At 41.1% G+C, this 19,131-nt stretch overlaps 1 protein-coding gene across 1 annotated transcript in view; it reads left to right on the top strand.

The window, feature by feature from the left end:
* The window catches only part of LOC143934811 (piezo-type mechanosensitive ion channel component 2-like), a 112,577-nt gene that overhangs the window by 72,364 nt on the left and 21,082 nt on the right, over positions 1–19,131 (top strand). The window contains exons 30-42 of the mRNA XM_077458433.1: positions 250–350; positions 1,359–1,427; positions 2,741–2,853; positions 3,335–3,437; positions 3,879–3,947; positions 4,036–4,202; positions 5,011–5,198; positions 6,271–6,396; positions 6,848–7,066; positions 7,692–7,950; positions 9,359–9,547; positions 9,996–10,197; positions 17,120–17,249. Of these exons, the coding sequence (XP_077314559.1) occupies positions 250–350; positions 1,359–1,427; positions 2,741–2,853; positions 3,335–3,437; positions 3,879–3,947; positions 4,036–4,202; positions 5,011–5,198; positions 6,271–6,396; positions 6,848–7,066; positions 7,692–7,950; positions 9,359–9,547; positions 9,996–10,197; positions 17,120–17,249 (1,935 nt within the window). The remainder of the gene's footprint in view (positions 1–249; positions 351–1,358; positions 1,428–2,740; positions 2,854–3,334; positions 3,438–3,878; positions 3,948–4,035; positions 4,203–5,010; positions 5,199–6,270; positions 6,397–6,847; positions 7,067–7,691; positions 7,951–9,358; positions 9,548–9,995; positions 10,198–17,119; positions 17,250–19,131) is intronic.

Here is a 19,131-nt window from a genome sequence, read left to right as displayed (position 1 = left end):
GATAAGCACCTAAACTACCACAACATACAGGGATATACAATGTATATACAATGTAAAACTGACATAAAAGCACACACGCAGGTTGGACTTGATGGACTTGTGTCTTTTTTCATCCTCACAAACTAAGTAACTATGTCAAATTATTACATGATTCATGATTCGCTTTGCTTTACTAAATAATAATTGTATAAGGGTGTGCTAAATTTTTCTTTTTGCACATTACATCTATCTTTATGTATAAATTGATAGGATGGAACAGATCAAATCCAAGCAGAAGGCAACTGATGAGGCGAAGGCTCGGAAAGCGAGTGCAACTGAGGATGCCTCTGAGTCATCAGCAAAGGACAAAGGTAAAAAAAATATTTTAATATTCTTTCTGGGAACTAAAAGTCTAACATTTTAAAATGCAAGGTAGTTTAGCTCAGATGAATCTGGTACCCATGTAACAAGGTAGGAAGGGACGCTATTGATGATAGTAGGCTTCTATCTGTCCATCCTGTGAACCTCCTTGCGTTCCAGTAATCACAATTCTATTAGGCCACACTTTATATGCCTTGATTTTATAGAGAAGGATATTTGTTGGGTTAATACAAAAGATGTGTGCATGTTTAAAGAAGGTGACTGGAAATAGCAGGCAAACGAGTATTTGCAAGTATTTCTTAGGTAATAAACATAGCGCCAATCCCTGAAAGGGGGCACTGGATGTTTTCAGTCTCTTCTGCCTTGCACCTGTGTTAACTCGCCCTACCTAGACCTAAGACTACACTGATGCACTTGTAGTTATTTCATTGGGCTTTATTTAAAAGGCAAAGCATGTAGAAGGAAACAGTGGATTAAACAAACAGGGCAAATACAGTTTGATATGTGACACCAATTACCAATTTAATCCCCAGCCCTGCAATTTGTGATGCTGTTTAAGGCTTCATGCACACGGGATGTTGTTCAACCTCTCCTGAACGATTTAAATTGACAGCTAGAAACTGGCATCCAAAAGGGCATTTACATGTTGCGCTTAGCCACGTTTGCGTCTAGAAACATTTGTAAAAATTAAAAACATCTGTCGACGAAACACTGCTAAAAGCGAGTTACTGCGTTTACAAGCTGTTGCAGTCATTTGGCGTTTCAAATACCTCTGAACATCCGTCTGAACCCATTTTTTTGCGTTCCAAAAAAAGCTTCTAAACTCAATTGCCTAGAAATTACTATAAACGACCCTGTGTACATGTACTGATAAGATAACATAGAGGAGATTTCAGGGGCAGCTGAAAAAAAATGGCCAACTACTCCTAAATGTCCGTTTACCAGGAGCAGTGTACATGAGGCCTTACTGTCTGCTTTTTGTTCTCTGTATCTTCCAGAAGAAGTTGATAAAAAAGAAAAAGATGGAAAAAAAAAGTGGTGGCAGCCCTGGGTGACCCACACAACAAGTAAGTTGCACAGAAGTGGGATATTTTGTAGAGGTATGGATTGTCAGTGTTAATCGTGTTTCCTTGCTTCTTGGTTACATACTGTGTGTGTTTGGATGAAGGAAACCAATGATTCTGTGCATTCAGCATCTCATACTTCCTTTTGTGGTTGATCTAGAAGTGAAACCTGTCTTTTCTATGTATATTCAAACTTCCTTCATTGGCATATGTGTACCATTTAAAATGTATAAACTCTCAATATCTTTTTTTCAACACATCTGAGGTAATAATTACACTCAGTTATTTCCTATATGCATGCTCACCTTCATTTTATATAGAATAACGCATCATTTCTGTAACGTTGTTTTTCTTCTATTCGGTTCTCTAATAGCCTTAAAGTAAAACTCCAGCTCGCATACCATTAGTTGTGAACAGAGTGGGCAAGGGTTAGAGCTTCTGCCAGGATTTTATTCTTGGAGTTAATTTCTTAACTGCAACATGTTCACTGATTGACAAAGTCAAACGTCACTGCTAATCCTTGTAAACTTAATTTATATCTGGAGGTAATACAACTTAATAGAGCATAGAGTGCACTGGATAGTGCAGTAATACACTGTAACAAAGCAATAAAAAAAAGATGAATAGTTGTATTTGCAAGAGGATTCTAGTTAACAGTCTTGACCGCAGGATGATACGCAAATGAAGGCACAGAGCCCCAAAACACATAAGTGGCATCCAGTTATCCCCAGGTTGCTCAGCCCCCTCTCCTATGCTGTCCAGCATTCTCTGCTACGTTATACAATATTATCCTTGCCTGTGTTCCAGTTGGGGTAGATTTGCCCTCACTTCTTATCCCCATCACTGAGACGGCAATCAAATTCGCTCCAAGGTAAACACAAATGGCCACACACACAACTGGTTTTAAATAGGTTGCTCCAAACATAGATATTTTGAAAGAGAAGTGGGATGTTCCAGTTGGTAGGATACTTCATTGAGCAAAATACTAGTTAAACACTGCATAGGCTTCATTTGGAGTTTGCGCACATCACAGATAGTGGTTGTTTACAAAAACGTTTTTGTTATTTTTCTTCAATTTTTTATTTTTATTTTACTTTTTATGATGTTTCTTTTTCTCCCTTTTATGTGTGTTATTTAAATGCTTGTAAAACACACAAGCCTTGAACACATTTATATTTGTATAAAAAGTGTATTGATACTTTCACAAGTTTTCTTATGAGGAGTTGGACTCCAAAAGTTTGTACTATTTGATCTTATGTACAATAAAACTATTTTCTGATTTACAAATAAAAATGTTAATGTCTGATTGTGTTTAGTGGTTCGTAGTGGAACCTACAGCCTGTTTGATACGGACAGTGAGGATGAGGAGGAAGAGACTCGAGAGGAAAAGAGAGAGGAGGAACCCCCTAAAAAGAAAACTGCATTTCAGGTAGAGTATTGCACTACTGTTTCCACTATACTTTTTTTTTTTTTTTTTTTTATTTGGAATAAGTTTTAGACCTAGATAGAACATTTGTCTAATTTTTATTATCTGCAACACGTTTGAAGTCAATTTTGTAAACCGTGCAGGGGAGCTCCTATGTTTGTATGTCTAAATTACATAGAAAAGGTTACTTTTATTTTATGTGGCCTCCTGTATCTGAATTTTTGTAAGATTTAAGACACGCAGAGTTCTGTGATTGAGGAGGAGAGCGTTTGCTGCTATTGTATCACCAGTTGGCCAGAAAATCTGCCGTAACTTGGCTAACATCATGTTTTATGTACCAGTATTTTTAAGAGTAGCTACAGAAGACCAGTCTTCCACCAAGAATGATAGGTAGTGATCTAAAGCAGACACAGGCAAAGAAGGGCTGTTTTATACAGGTGGCCTGAAAGAGAAAAATACTTTTACACTCTGTGATTTTCTTCAGCTAGCCTATGAAGCCTGGACCACCAGCTCAAAATCTGCTCTTAATCTGAGAAAGAACGATGAGATTACCATCCGTAAGGAGATGGAAAAACAACAACCAGAAGGTAAATTATATTCTGCATTGCTGATTAGTGGAGACTGGAGCTAAGGGAAAAAATTGCTCAAATAAACCAGCCAGTGATGCCTGTAAATGTGAATTCCCACCCTGCATGCTTACCCTAGGTCAGTGATTTATTTGATAGTGAAAGAAGCATCGTCCTGACAGAGGCTGAAGCAAAAGAATGTTAAAGAAAAGACAAAGTTGCCCCTCTCTCTCTCTCTCTCTCTCTCTACTTTGGGTCCTTGACTGTGGGTCAGTGACTCAATGCCAGATACGCAACTATTGGTTTTAGGAAAGGCCACAAATGACAGCAAATGTATTTTTTTCAGAATGATTTTCCTGGGAAAAAAAATTTAAATTGCAATTTCCTTATGATTGTAATTGGAAATTATTATGTTTGTCTGCACTCTTTTTGTTTTTAATTTGTATTACTGTTTTCACAAAGGAAAGCCAGAGGAATCTCAGCATGATGAAACAGAGACAGAAAGCCAGGATGATACTGTAGAAGGGCCGGGTAAGTGATTATAACAACACTGTGGATTTCTAGTTATATATTTAGGTACACAATGTTGACTTGTTGCTTGTATGTACCTGTATGGCAGAGAATATCATTCAGAGGATCATCAATATTGTCAAGTTCTCCTGGGTCTTCATCCAAGCTCTCACAGATGACACCATTGAAACCCTCAACACTTTCTGCAAGGATAGTGTAGACATCGCTACGGTACTAAGGATGGAACGGTGTATGCTGCAAAGGAACCTGGACAAGGTTGGTCATGCTGAATGTTTTACTTGTGCTTTCATCTTCGTTTTTGTTAGGTAGGTCATGCACAGTTAAAATCTTAGCTGGTTCAGCAGGAACTGGCCAAGATTCGAACCGTATATGGGCAGGTTGAACGCACTAGGTTGATTGATCAATCGACTTGGGTACACCAGCCTGCCAAATGTATTTGCGATTATCTCTAGCAGCTGCAGTAGCCACTATTAATAATCACTGCCCCCCACCCCTGAGCAGACAATTGCTCGGCAGGAGGGATTCTCTTATCAGCACTGTCTGTGTTGATGGGGGAATCCTGTCCACCGTCTATGATCGGCCTTACTGATGCTGTGTTGACTGCTGTATACAGTGCCCCATGTGTTCAGCAATGAGTATTGATACCTGAATTCAGCAGAGATAATGGCTGTCTTTGTGGTGACTTCTAAACATGTTATGCCCAGGCATCTCCAGAGCTCGGCTATCAACCCTTTAAATAAACTTGTGCTTAAAAATGAAGTCCGTTTATTTAAAATTCCATCTGTATAATATAAGGAAATTTTAATTTAGGAGCAAAAATTTACCTGGCCACCGGGTCTTTGTTGATAAAGAAATTCTGATGGAAACTGTTCAGGATAAGCCTCCTATTTACTGACTTTGCCTGGATGTCAGTGCCCCAAGATTAAACAGCAGAGATCATGTGACCATGGTACTTTTACCTAGCACTGGACAATGTCTGCCTTATCTAAATTAGCATATGCCTAAATCGTGTAGATTGTATGTTAAAACCTTTTCAAGAATTTTTTTGTTTTTTTATCTTCAGGGTAAAGAAGCCTCACAGGAATGTATAACAGAGTATTATAAAGCCAAGCAGCTATCTCGGACTTGCACCTTATCTAGTGAAGAAGGAGAACAACACAGCAGTCACATCGAAGAGGAGACTATTCTCCCCAAGAGGCTGGAAATCTGTAAGATCCTCAGTGTAGAATCTCAGGACAGCTATGTATCCAGGTAATCCAACTGCATACTAATATTATCCTTGTTCAAAATTATAAATAATAAGTATGCATTCATCAAATATTATACAGAGACATAGGAATGGCTGTCATACACTGGCTAGTTCTGCAAGCAGTGCAGGACATTCAAGAATGATTTGTTTGACATAGCATTGTTAATGGGGCAAGCAGAGGTGTTAACCGCTTGTGCCCAACTATGACTCTGATTCAGGCAGTGTAGGCATATCTATGCAAATGCATTTGTGCACATAAGTCCTGTCTACATGCAAGGTCCTGGTCAAATATGGTTCATCAAGACTGTAATTTTTAATGTTCTCCCCAACTTTCAGAAGCCTTAGAATGGACATAAACTGTTAAATGCAAAAGAGAGGGGGAATTGGGACTTTAAATGAAGGAATCACTGAGGCATCTGCTCCTGACGAGTGGAAAAATCCATGAAACGCGTTGAGCTACACTTGATGCCACAGTTAATACTCCATATGGATTGATTCTTATCCAGCATTTTTATATTGTACGATATTATATTTTTTAATAGACATATACACACCATGTGGGCACATGTGCCGGTCTTGGGCAGGTTGCCGTGGCATCTATGTGCCATGGTATCTACTTATATATATTTTTTATTACCCTGATCATGTGTTATCATGTTTGTACTAATTCGTTCATCATGTTTATGCTTTTTATATGTGCTTTGTACTATATATCAAATCAATAAATACTCTTTATGCTTTTAGATTTATGTCATCAATTGAATATTATATACTTACAACTCACCTCCACTATCCAATCGCTTCATCTAAAGTCCCAAATTACCCCCTAGTTTGTATAAACTGTTAAATAACCACAACAGATGCAGCTGATTTAAGCATATATAGCAAAAACTCAGGGCGGTTCAGACCTTTTCACTAGAATCACCTCTGGTTGAAAGCACTGACTAGCTTGCATATGATTTTTTCAGCTGGTTGGAGACCTAGCAGGTGGGGCTAAATCCCGCAGTTGTAGAGAAGAAATAAAATCTGCATTTATAAAACTCACCTTGGTTTTGTTTTTGTTTGCATTGTCAGTTGTGTCACAGAGGATTTAGTTCTATCTTATGAAGAACCTTCATGCCCCATAGACAGCCCAAAACGTCGGATTCCCCAGCGCATGCAAGCATTTGACTGCACTTCTGTTGATAGCTTGGATTCAAGGTAAATTGAGCTTTTGAAACTGGAAAGGATTCCAAAGCATTGTGTATTGTTAAACAATACACGATAAGAAAATAATGTATGTACTGAGATCATAACGGAATCACCTAATACAAGACAATCGGCCTTCCTTCACATTGTCACTAAACTTACTAGCACAATTAAGGAGACAATGAAATCTATAGAGGTACACTGAAGTCATTCTCTATTACATACTAAACAGAAAAGCCAGTAAAAAGGGTTTCGTTTCTGCCATGGCTCCAGAGTACCCCACATTCCCCCCCGGAATCACACTGACATTTATTGTTGGATAAAAGCACAGATTTAATCTGTATATTCAGCCTGTCACAACTGTGTCACTGAAGTTTATGGTGCTCAACTGTCATTTTGGTTTAGAAACATTAAAGCACAGCTGACATTTGACATTTGTTAACTTGAACTCTTAAACTTGCAGTCCGGAGCATCTTGAAGATGAACTGGCTTCGGGTCAGGAAGGTGACTATGAAGGGGATGCAGAGATGACTGAGCGCACAGGAACAGAGATCCCACCTTCTTATAGCACAGTTATCGGTAAAGATGTCCAGCAGCCTTCGGATGCGGAGGACTCCTTAAGCAGCAAACCACTTGCAGAGATACCCAAATGTCTGACTGCTAGTGAACTTCTGCTCAACAAGTAAGGAACTTTGTCACAAAGTAACTCACACCAGACGTTTCATTGAATAGTAGATCTTTTCAGACATAATTAAGATGTATTTCTTTTTTATTTGTAGTAAGTGTTCTTTAAATGAAAGGGCTGTGGTATCAATTACAGGGACATGAAACCAAGATGCAAGCATTTGTAATGTGATTTGTTGCTGCACACATACCACCTTGTACCACCTGGCTTGTGTCTGGACAGCTCAATGTTCCTGTCTTGTTTGATGTTGCAGCAGTAGAAAATCTGAAGAAGCTCCACTGATAGCATGTTCTAAAAATCAGGAGACTTAAATAGAATGTGGTCCTGGCTCAGTCTGACTGCCTACATGCTGTATAGGAAAAGCATAGACAGGTCAGAATGGGTATCTGAATTAGTGTGAGTGATGACATGAAAACCGCAGGAACTAGCAGCCTGAATCCTCAACAAACAATAGGCTGGAAAGGGTTTGGGTATATAGTAGAGATAACATTCTCTCTGAAAATTGATCTAGTTATGTCAGATGTATCCCTCAATGAGTACAGTATGAAGAGCATGTGTTTAAGAGGTTTGTATGCACAGATGTCTAATGATCTACCCCTGTTGCTGTATTGTGTTCCTCCAGGATGTTTTATGATGAGGAGCTGGAAGAGTCGGATAGGTTTTACCAGTCTCTTCCTCGTCCTCTGCGTCTTGGCTTTGCTCTCTATAACACCATTGTGTCCAAATCCGAAATGCTGTGTTACTTTGTAATCATCCTCAACCAGATGGTGTCTGCTTCCATCCTCTCTTTAATCCTGCCCATCCTCATCTTCCTCTGGGCAATGCTGTCAGTGCCCAGGCCTACAAAACGCTTCTGGATGACTGCCATCATCTACACTGAGGTCTGTATCTTGGGCTGCACTGTCTGCGTACTGTCATTAGTGCTCGTGTCTGCTTGTTTTTGTTTCTTAATTTTTGTTCAAAATTTTTATTTACATCTAAAAGTAAAAAAAGAACTTCACCAAAATGAAAAATAAAGAAAATGTAACAAAAAACATGGGCTTCAAGCAATTGTGCGCCTTCTATCCTGTCTGTTGTGTGTATGAGGGGTATCCGTGAGCTTTGATTGGAGTCATCTATAAAATGGCTGAGCAGTGCAGTTCCAAAATTATGTGGCTTGGCTGAGTGACAGCCCTCACATGGACACCTTTAGGGTAACCTTTGACAGGATCAAATCTGCCCCCTGCCTGATCATAGGAGCTCAAGTACCAGCTTACATGAAAGTAAAAGATTAGATACTCCGACAGAGAGATTTTGCTGTTAATGTTTCCGAAGGTGAATTATGTTTGTGTAATAATGATCACCCCTGACTGCTGGAGGTGCTCATCAACTCCAGGGTTACTTGTCAACTCCAATTTTCGAAAATCGTCCAAAAATTTTCAAATCTGGTGATAGAAAATGGTTCATGTTACTACAGTTATTTCAGATAAGTACAGTAGGAGTGGCCATAGAAGGGCACATTTTCCATGTTATTTGTGAGTATTGCAATTTTTCTAAGCTCTTCAAGGATGCAAACAAGGCTGTCTAGCATTTGTAGGTGCTTGTTATGACCAATATGGGGTTGATTTACTAAAACTGGAGCGTGCCAAATCTGGTGCATCTGTAAATGGTAGCCAATCAGCTTCTGACTTCTTGTTCAAATAGGCTTGACAAAAATACCTGGAAGCTGATGGGTTTCTGGGTAGAGCCACACCATTCTTTGCACCGTCCTGCTTTAGTAAATCAACCTCCTATGTCTTTTCCAGGTTGTTAGCTATCCTTTATATGTAGAAATTTTTTTGTATAAAGTAATTTGTTGTTATTTGCAAAAAAATCTTACTGCCCATTCAGAAAGTCTGTAGTGAGAGTAAAACATACTGTCATACAGGGGCTGATTTACTAAAACTGGAGAGTGCAAAATCTGGCGCAGCTCTGCATAGAAACCAATCGGCTTCCAGTTTTTTTTTTTTTGTCAAAGCTTAATTGAACAAGCGGGAGTTAGAAGCTGATTAGCTACCATGCACAGCTGCACCAGATTTTGCATTCTCCAGTTTTAGTAAATCAATCCCATGGTGTCTTTACTGGTTTCTGCACGTGGTGCCACGAGTCCTGCTTGTGATAATACTGGTTATGGGCACTAGCACATATGCCGAGATAACAAAAAGGGCTATGTCCACTTTATATTTTATAAATGTCTATTTTCTCTTCTGCTACATTCTTTCCCCTCCAGTTGATTAAATATTCTTTGGGAACGTTTTCTTTGTTGAATAGATTACAGTTGTCCTCAAGTATTCTTTCCAGTTTGGCTTCTTTCCATGGACTTCCACAGTGTATCGGAGCATGAACGCCGACAAACCATTCAGGTTACCCAACATAATTGGCATTGAAAAAAAAGATGGTTATGTACATTTTGACCTCATCCAGCTCCTGGCTTTGTTTTTACACCGCTCTATCCTGAAAGTAAGTCTTTCCTACTTAAGGTGTCCTGGAAAGTATAAAGTAAAGAACTGTAGACCTTGGTGATAGAATAGTCTCCAATGTATGTGTTGTCTTCATCCACCAGTCAGTAACAAAACTGAGATACATTTGAGGTTTTACTAAGGTTTGTGGCAACACAGACAGTTCTCGCTTATATAAGTTAGGCAAACTTAGGCTCAATCATAATGCAAGGTTGTCAGAACAGTATATTAACCAATAGAAGGTAATCAACTTCAGCCTATAGCCGTCAAATTAACGAAAAGATTGGTTGCTGTTGTTTACTGTGCATTACAGTTGCTCTTTGTACTACCTAACTGGTTAAGTCCAGGTGTGCTCCCTAAATCATACATACAAAAGTCATCATCCCAACCTCTGAACTGTCACATCAGCCACCAGAGCCAGGGGCAGTAACCATAAATGTCTTATACAGGCCCATGGACTATGGGACAACAAGGAAGTCTGCATGCCTGAGTCTAAAAAGAAGAAAAAGTCCAGACGCCAGAAAAAACGAGGCAGTAAAGGCGAGGATGACACCAGCTCCGGCATTGTACCATGGCACCTCTTCAAGCATCAAAATCCATCAAAGAATGTTTTTAGAAAAAGAAGAGCTTCACAAAAGGCCGTTACTGAAGGTAATACCACTTTGAGGAGGCACATATAGTGCTGACAACAATCATTCTATTAAGTTTTTTACTGAGAATTCCTAGAGGCCAAAAATGTAATTAACTTGTTTAACCACTTAAGAACAGAGCCTTGTTTTGAGAGTTGGTATTTACTGGTTTGAAACCTTCTTTTTTGATAGAAAATTGCTTAGAACCCCCAAACGATTATATATATTTTTTCTAACACCCTAGAGAATAAAATGGCGGTCGTCTGTCACACCGTATTTGCGCAGCGGTCTTTCAAGCGCACTTTTTTTGGAAAAAATACACTTTTTTTAAATTAAAAAATAAGACAATAGTAAACTTAGCTCAATTTTTTTTACATTGTGAAAGATGATGTTACTCCGAGTAAATTGATACAACATGTCACGCTTCAGAATTGCGCCCGCTCGTGGAATGGCGACAAACTTTTACCCTTAAAAATCTACATAGGCGATGTTTAAAAAATTCTACAGGTTGGACGTTTTGAGTTACAGAGGAGGTCTAGGGCTAGAATTGTTGCTCTCGCTCTAACGATTGCAGTGATACATCATATATATTTATATGTTGTTTGAAAAAAAAAGTCCCTTTTAAGAGCTATGGGCGGAAGTGACGTTTTGACGTCGCTTCCGCCCTTCAATGGTATGGAGTCAGGTGGGGGCCATCTTCCCCCTTACTCAGCTCCTTACCACACAGGGAGAAGGATCCGATCACCTCCACTACTACCGATGACTCTAGTAAGACCCCTTTCACACCACACCGCCCATAGCGTTGGCGGTAAAACGCTGCTATTAGCCCCTCTCCCGCCACCGATAAAAGTAATCTGCCACAAAGACCACTTTTATCTGAAAGCCACCCGCCCACTGAAGAAGAGGATGCTTGGATTATGACAGCTAGCTGCTGCCATAACAATGATATTACTCTTCAAAGTGCTGACGTATAATGATGGCGGGCAAGTGGTTAAAATAACATTTAGGACAGTGAAGTTAAAGCGTTTGTTACCCCAACATGTGATGTTCCTGATATCTGCCTGCTGTACGATGTACTTGTATGATAAAATATCCTGCTCTCTTTGTATTACTTCATTTGTGTGAAATCCCTGGTGTTTATTCCTGTCCCTCTTCTTTCCTATTAGAATCTGACCACACTAAGCTGGAGAGCCCACCATGGTCAGTTCTCTAGCTATGCTGGGAACTCAATGTGCTCTCTTCCAATGATCAGACTTGTCCTAACACACCTCCCCTGCACAGCCATTCACTGAAAAGCTCAGTGTACTGCTGCTTCTCCTCCCCCAGCTCTTATGCAGCTGAGAACAGAGGGAATGTGATCTTGTATAAAAAGTTTATTCATAGTGGGGTTTTTTCATATCTATACAAAAACGTTTTGCCTTTTGTTTCCATTTTAAAATGAATGGCTACCATAACTTTAAAGTGGTTGCAAAGGGTCAAGTTTTTTTTACCTTCTTGAATTCTATGTATGAAGGTAAAAAACCTTCTGTGTGCAGAAGCCGCTCTAATACTTACCTGAGCCCCATCTCGATCCAGCAATGTGCACGAGAGCCTCGGCTCTCCCGTCTCTCCTCACTGTCTGAGACAGCAGTGGTAGCCATTGGCTCTCGCTACTGTTAATCGCAGCCAGTGAGCCAATGAGGAGAGCGTGGGGCCAGATCAGGCTGCGCTCTGTGTGTAAATGGAGACACGGAGCAGGGGCTCGGGATCCAGGAGGCTTGCTATGGGGGCACTAGGCATGAGGGAGGAGCCTGGAGCCACCAGTGGGGGACCTGAAAAGAGGCGTGTTGGGGCTGCTCTGTGCAAAATCACTGCACAAAGCAGGCAAGGATGACAGGTTTGTTATTTACCGTAACAAAAACAAAGAAAACCAAACCTTTAACCACTTGCCGACCGCCGCACGCCGATGTACGTCGGCAGAATGGCACGGGCAGGCATAAGGGCTTACATGTACGTCCCTTGCCTCCCGCGGGTCGGGGGCCCGATCGGGCCCCCGCCCGGTGCCTGCGGCGGTCGGTATTCGTTCGGGAGCGATCCCGGACGAGGGGACGGCCATTCATTCATGGCCACCCCCTCGCGATCGCTCCCGGCGAATGAAATTGTCCGGTGACATCACTTCCTCTCCTGTAATGTAAACACAGGAGAGGAAGTGATGTATTCTCTCCTCCGTGTCGGTAGTTTTCGTTCCGGCACCGAGGAGAGAGCATCGGTGAGTTGCACAAGCACTACACTACACAGTAGAACATGCCAGGCACACTCACACCCCCCCTTTACCCCCCGATCACCCCCCAATTACCCCTGCCCCCCCAGTCACAGTGACACCAATTGCTTTTTTTTTTTTGCATTGGTGTCATTTGTGACTGTAATAACTGTTAGGGCAGTTAGGGTTAGCCCCCTTTAGTTCTAATGTGCCCCCCTAACCCCCCCAATAAAGGTTTAACCCCGTGATCACCCCCCGTCGCCAGTGTCACTAAGGCAGGGTTCACATTGCAGCGGTTTATGAGAACGAATGTGATTCGCACCGCACTGCAGTGCAAATCACATCCGATCTCTGTGCGATTCGAGTTCAGCCATTCGCCGCACCCGCCGCAAATTCGCACGGGACCCTTTTTTTGGCCCGCAGCAGAATCGGATCGCATGGGTGTTCACACCATGCGATCCGAGTTTGCAGATCGCACTGCGATATGCGAACTGATCTGGGGGTGTCAGTAACATTTCACTGACACCCCCAGCAGTTCGCATAGGGCAGTGTGAACTGCCGCCGGGAGGCATGCGATGCGGGAACCCGCTGCGGATTCGTGGCGTTTCCGCATCGCTACAGTGTGAACCCAGCCTAATAAGCGATCATTTTTCTGATCGCCGTATTAGTGTCACAGGTGACGCTAGTTAGGCAGGTAGGTATTTAGGTTCGCCGCAGCTTTTTATAGCGCCAGGGACCCCCATATACTACCGCATAAAGCCCCCTGATTGCCCCCTAGTTAACCCTTTCACCAGTGATCACCATATAACTGTTACAGGTGACGCTGGTTGGTTAGTTATTTTTTTATAGTTTCAGGGCACCCGCCATTTATTACCTAATAAAGGTTTAACCCCCTGATCACCCGGCGGGTGTCATTTGTGACTGTAATAACTGTTAGGGCAGTTAGGGTTAGCCCCCTTTAGTTCTAAGGTACCCCCCTAACCCCCCCAATAAAGGTTTAACCCCGTGATCACCCCCCGTCGCCAGTGTCACTAAGGCTGGGTTCACATTGCAGCGGTTTATGAGAACGGATGTGATTCGCACCGCACTGCAGTGCAAATCACATCCGATCTCTGTGCGATTCGAGTTCAGCCATACAGATAGTATGGCTGAATTCGTGTCGCACCCGCCGCAAACTCGCACGGGACCCTTTTTTTGGTCCGCAACAGAATCGGATCGCATGGGTGTTCACACCATGCGATCCGAGTTTGCAGATCGCACTGCGATATGCGAACTGATCTGGGGGTGTCATTAACATTTCACTGACACTCCCAGCAGTTCGCATAGGGCAGTGTGAACTGCCGCCGGGAGGCATGCGATGTGGGAACCCGCCGCGGATTCGTGGCGTTCCCGCATCGCTCCAGTGTGAACCCAGCCTAATAAGCGATCGTTTTTCTGATCGCTGTATTAGTGTCACAGGTGACGCTAGTTAGGCAGGTAGGTATTTAGGTTCGCCGCAGCTTTTTATAGCGCCAGGGACCCCCATATACTACCGCATAAAGCCCCCTGATTGCCCCCTAGTTAACCCTTTCACCAGTGATCACCATATAACTGTTACAGGTGACGCTGATTGGTTAGTTATTTTTTTTATAGTTTCAGGGCACCCGCCATTTATTACCTAGTCTCACTAGTGTACCCCTAAATTTAGGGGTGTCTACTTTCCAAAATGGGGTCATTTGGGGGGGGGGTTGTGCCATCTTGGCATTTTATGGCCTTCAAAACTGTAACGCCCTTAGAAAGCCTGAAGGCGGTGCTTGGTTTTCGGGGCCCCGTACGCGGCTAGGCTCCCAAAAAGTCCCACATATGTGGTATCCCCGTACTCAGGAGAAGCAGCAGAATTTATTTTGGGGTGTCATTTCACATATGCCCATGGCATGCGTGAGCAATATATCATTTAGTGACAACTTTGTGAAAAAAAAAAAAAAAAAAAAGTTTGTCATTTTCCCGCAACTTGTGGCAAAATATAAAATATTCCATGGACTCAACATGCCTCTCAGCAAATAGCTTGGGGTGTCTACTTTCTAAAATGGGGTCATTTGTGGGGGTTTTGTGCCATCTTGGCATTTTATGGCCTTCAAAACTGTAATAGGTAGTGAGGAGTGAAGTCAAATATTTACACCCTTAGAAAACCTGAAGGCGGTTCTTGGCTTTCGGGGCCCCGTACGCGGCTAGGCTCCCAAAAAGTCCCACATATGTGGTATCCCCGTACTCAGGAGAAGCAGCAGAATTTATTTTGGGGTGTCATTTCACATATGCCCATAGCATGTGTGAGCAATATATCATTTAGTGACAACTTTGTGAAAAAAAAATAAAAAAAAATTAAAGTTTGTAATTTTCCCGCAACTTGTGGCAAAATATAAAATATTCCATGGACTCAAAATGCCTCTCAGCAAATAGCTTGGGGTGTCTACTTTCTAAAATGGGGTAATTTGTGGGGGTTTTGTGCCATCTTGGCATTTTATGGCCTTCAAAACTGTAATAGGTAGTGAGGCGTGAAATCAAAAATTTACGCCCTTAGAAAGCCTGAAGGCGGTGCTTGGTTTTTGGGGCCCCGTACGCGGCTAGGCTCCCAAAAAGTCCCACATATGTGGTATCCCCATACTCAGGAGAAGCAGCAGAATTTATTTTGGGGTGTCATTTCACATATGCCCATAGCATGTGTGAGCAATATATCATTTAGTGACAACTTTGTGTAAAAAAAAAAAAAAAAATTTTTTTTGTCATTATTCAATCGCTTGAGGCAAAAAAATTAAATATTCAATGGGCTCAACATGTCACTTATCAATTTCCTCAGGGTGTCTACTTTCCAAAATGGGGTCATTTGGGGGGGTTTTGTACTGCCCTGCCATTTTAGCACCTCAAGAAATGAGATAGGCAGTCGTAAACTAAAAGCTGCGTAAATTCCAGAAAACGTACCTTAGTTTGTAGATGTGACAACTTTTGCGCAAACCAATAAATATACAATTATTGACTTTTTTTTTACCAAAGACATGTGGCTGAATACATTTTGGCCTAAATGTATGACTAAAATTGAGTTTATTGGATTTTTCTAATAACAAAAAGTAGAAAATATAATTTTTTTTCAAAATTTGCGGTCTTTTTACGTTTATATCGCAAAAAATAAAAATCGCAGAGGCAATCAAATACCATCAAAAGAAAGCTCTATTTGTGGGAAGAAAAGGACGCAAATTTTGTTTGGGTACAACATTGCATGACCGCGCAATTACCAGTTAAAGCAGCGCAGTGCCAAATTGTAAAAAGACCTCTGGTCATTTACCAGCAAAATGGTCCGGTCTGAAACTGGTTAATATCACTTTAAAGTGTATGTAAACGATTTTTTTCATTTTGGGTATATTAGCGTTAGAATCATTCTCAGGCTTTTTTTTTTTTTTTCTTTTAACTGTGTCCCCTAGGCAGAACCACAATCACTATTTTCCGCCTGGTGACCATGGTTGCTGAGACAGAAAATAATAAGAAATCCAAAATTTTGAATTGTTGCCAGACACAGAAATAGAGAGGAATTACAGAGTTTTCTCTCCAAAGAGCTGTATTTCCAACTCTATCATGCTCTTACCAGTTAACAATAACTTATGAATATTCTTCCAATAAGAACACATATCTCAAAGACAGAGCAGATTTTTCCTCACTTTTGGGGAGATTTACTCTCATTTCCTGTTGTGGCTGCAAGAAAAATGAAAGCAAACAAAAAAGTTTTGGCTTTAAATATACTTGTATATAAGGGAGTTTATTTCACTTGTTTACTTATACTATGTAGCATTAAAGCAGAACTATTAGCCAAAGCTTTTTTGGTCATACTTCTCATATGGATCACAGAAGCACAGTTTGTTCTGCACTTCTGTGACCCATTTTCAGCTGACAGCGGGCTAAAGTCCACTGTTGGCTGATATTACTCAGCCAGTCCAGGCTCGGTAAAGCTCCTGACCATATGGTCGGGATCCATCCAGCAGCCTGGAATGACACCTGGCTCAGCCTTCCAGCAATTCACTGAGAGCCTGAGCCAGCCCACCTCCCACCACAGCTCAGCACTCCAGTGAGCACTGGAGGGGACAGCAGGGAGCTGCTGACAGTCACGGCTCTCTGCTCAGAGCAGGGGGAGAACTGAGCGATCAGTGGTGTTTGATTTCTCAGTTCTCACTGCAGAGGGCCGGGGGACAGATGCAGCATTGGATCAAACTGCATCCACCTCGGTGAGTATAACAGTTTTTTTGTTTTTGTTTTTTAATCCCAAACTTCTCTTTTAATGTTTGAGATCCTGTTGTGCAATTATTTGAATTATTTATCCATGGTGAATGTATCATGACACCACAGCATCACTTTTCTTATTTTTTATGGAGACACAGCTGGACTATAGGCAATAAAATGTTGTATAGCCATAACATAAAGTACTAATCAGTTTTACCTTTGTGTCTTATGAGGTAAAACTATAGGCCAGAGAATTGAATCTAGTCTTTATTGTACCTTTCTACTGCCATATGGGGATTAGGAAAGTAGGCAAAATGGCAAATGTCCTTAACTGCAATACTCCATGTTTTCTTCATGACCATTTTCCTTGAATACAGACATAACTGCTAAACCCAATAATCCCTAAGGAGGCTTTGCTTAAAAAAAAAATAACCTAGCAGTGTCATTTTTGTGTTCCTGACAGGCACACCCCAAAAGAAAGAACCCAAAAGCAGATGGAATTGCTTCAAACGGAACCCCAAAAAAAAGCGTTTGTCACTGAAAGAGAGACTAAAGCAACAGTGGATCAAACTGAAGAAGCTGACGGTGAAAATGTAATCTTGCAACTGTTGATCATTTTTTGTAAGCGCAGTGTCCTGCGCCTGTATACGTTTTTCATACACCAGTTTAACAGAAGTGTTGGTAGTAGAGAATTGGACAGAAATGTACAGTACATGCAGAAAATGGAAAGCAGACTTTAGAGACATTAGTGCTAACTTTCTTGGTCCTTGAAATACTATAATTCTATGATGTAATTGGCTACATCACAACAAAAATGCAGGTATTACAGTTAGTAGTTACGGTAGCTATCTACACATAGTCACAGCACCCAATAATAAACAGTGATAATTCACAATAATGAGGGGTAAAAGTCTTTATGAAGTGCCGCTGGGCTTAAAATGAGTTGGTGTTTTTCACCTCTGTGCTAGATTTCTTAAAAGTTATCTTATATCTACCAGCTTAAAAAAATAGTTATGATAATGTGGCTATAAATCTACACAAAATCATACTACAGTACAATAAAACATACAGGGAGAGCACAAAAACACTCCCCGATTTCCAATAGATATATAATGTAACTTTGTATTGTTACATATTGGCGGCTACAGTTGCATCAACTCATTTCGATGTGGTATCAGTTGGCGTCACACACACTCTATGTGCGCCCCACCCGTTACTCCGCAAACATTGATGCAATCAAGCTCGGACCAGACTCTCTGCAGCAAATCCAGCAAGATCGAGTTTACAGCTACAGTGATGCGTTCTTGCAGATCATCCAAGGTTGCGGGTTGTGAAGGTACATACACTCTGCCCTTCACGTACCCCCAAAGGATAAAGTCACAAATGGTTAGATCCGGTGATCTCGGGGGCCACATGCTGAAACGCCTGGTCATTTTATCCAGCACAGCCAATCCATGTGCTTGTTGAGAAATTAGTGGACAGCGGTAGGCCAGGCCCCATCTTGCTAAAAAATGTAGTCACCACCCTCAGCAACTAGTTCTGGAATCAACCAGTTGGTTAGCATTTCCAGGTCAAGTAGGTTTGCCCCCTCAAAGATAAACTACTTGAAATCAAGGAGTGTTTTTGTGCTCACCCTGTGTTAACAGGAAAAATTTGAGTAGGGTGCAGCAAGGGTAGGTCAGACAGGTACAGAGATTGTAATCCTTGTATGCAGCAATTGGCACTGAAAAAAAATAAAAATTAAAAAAGCAGCATAGAACTGTATCTGTAGCCCAACTGCATTACAGTAATAAAGAAAGTTCAACTTGAATTCAATTGTTAGTTCTACATCAAGGTGAGTCCTCGCTCAATTGGTTTTAGCAGTAGCAGAATGTCAGTCTATTTATCCTGTTTTTCTTGCAAATATCTTTTATTTTCTTTAACCATGTACAGTAAAACCTTGGTTTAAGAGCATTTTGCAAGACAAGCAAATGTTTTTAAATAAATTTTGACTTGATATACAAGTAGCGTCATGTCACAACTGAGTATAAAAGAGAAGAGAGGCTCCTCGAAGTGTAGCAATATGGTCACATTTAATTAAGTTACAACATTTAGCAACATATCCTCTCTTCTCTTTTATTATCTGTAGCTCCTGCTGTATTTTGCTTCTAATCCCCTTGTGGAGGCTTCCATTTATGGATGGACATTTTATTGTACACAGCCTGGTCACATTGCTATAATCTTTTTATATGGACTATAAACTGAAACACTTCTGAATAAATGGTTGTGGAACGAATCATTTGAGTTTCCATTATTTCTTATGGGGAAATTTGCTTTGATATACAAGTGCTTTGGATTACAAGCATGTTTCTGGAACAAATTATACTTGCAATCCAAGGTTTTACTGTATGTAGCTGCACTTAAAATGGTGCATTAAAAATTTGAAAAATTGGCTTTAATTTTGGGGTTATGTGCATGCCCCTAACAATCAAACAC

Source organism: Lithobates pipiens, unplaced genomic scaffold, assembly GCF_037356315.1.
Source record: "Lithobates pipiens isolate NorthernLeopardFrog02 unplaced genomic scaffold, aLitPip1_a1.2 Scaffold_28, whole genome shotgun sequence".
NCBI classification, from domain to species: domain Eukaryota; kingdom Metazoa; phylum Chordata; class Amphibia; order Anura; family Ranidae; genus Lithobates; species Lithobates pipiens.
Note: the sequence above shows the minus strand (reverse complement) of the source record. Positions and strands in the feature narration are given on the sequence as shown.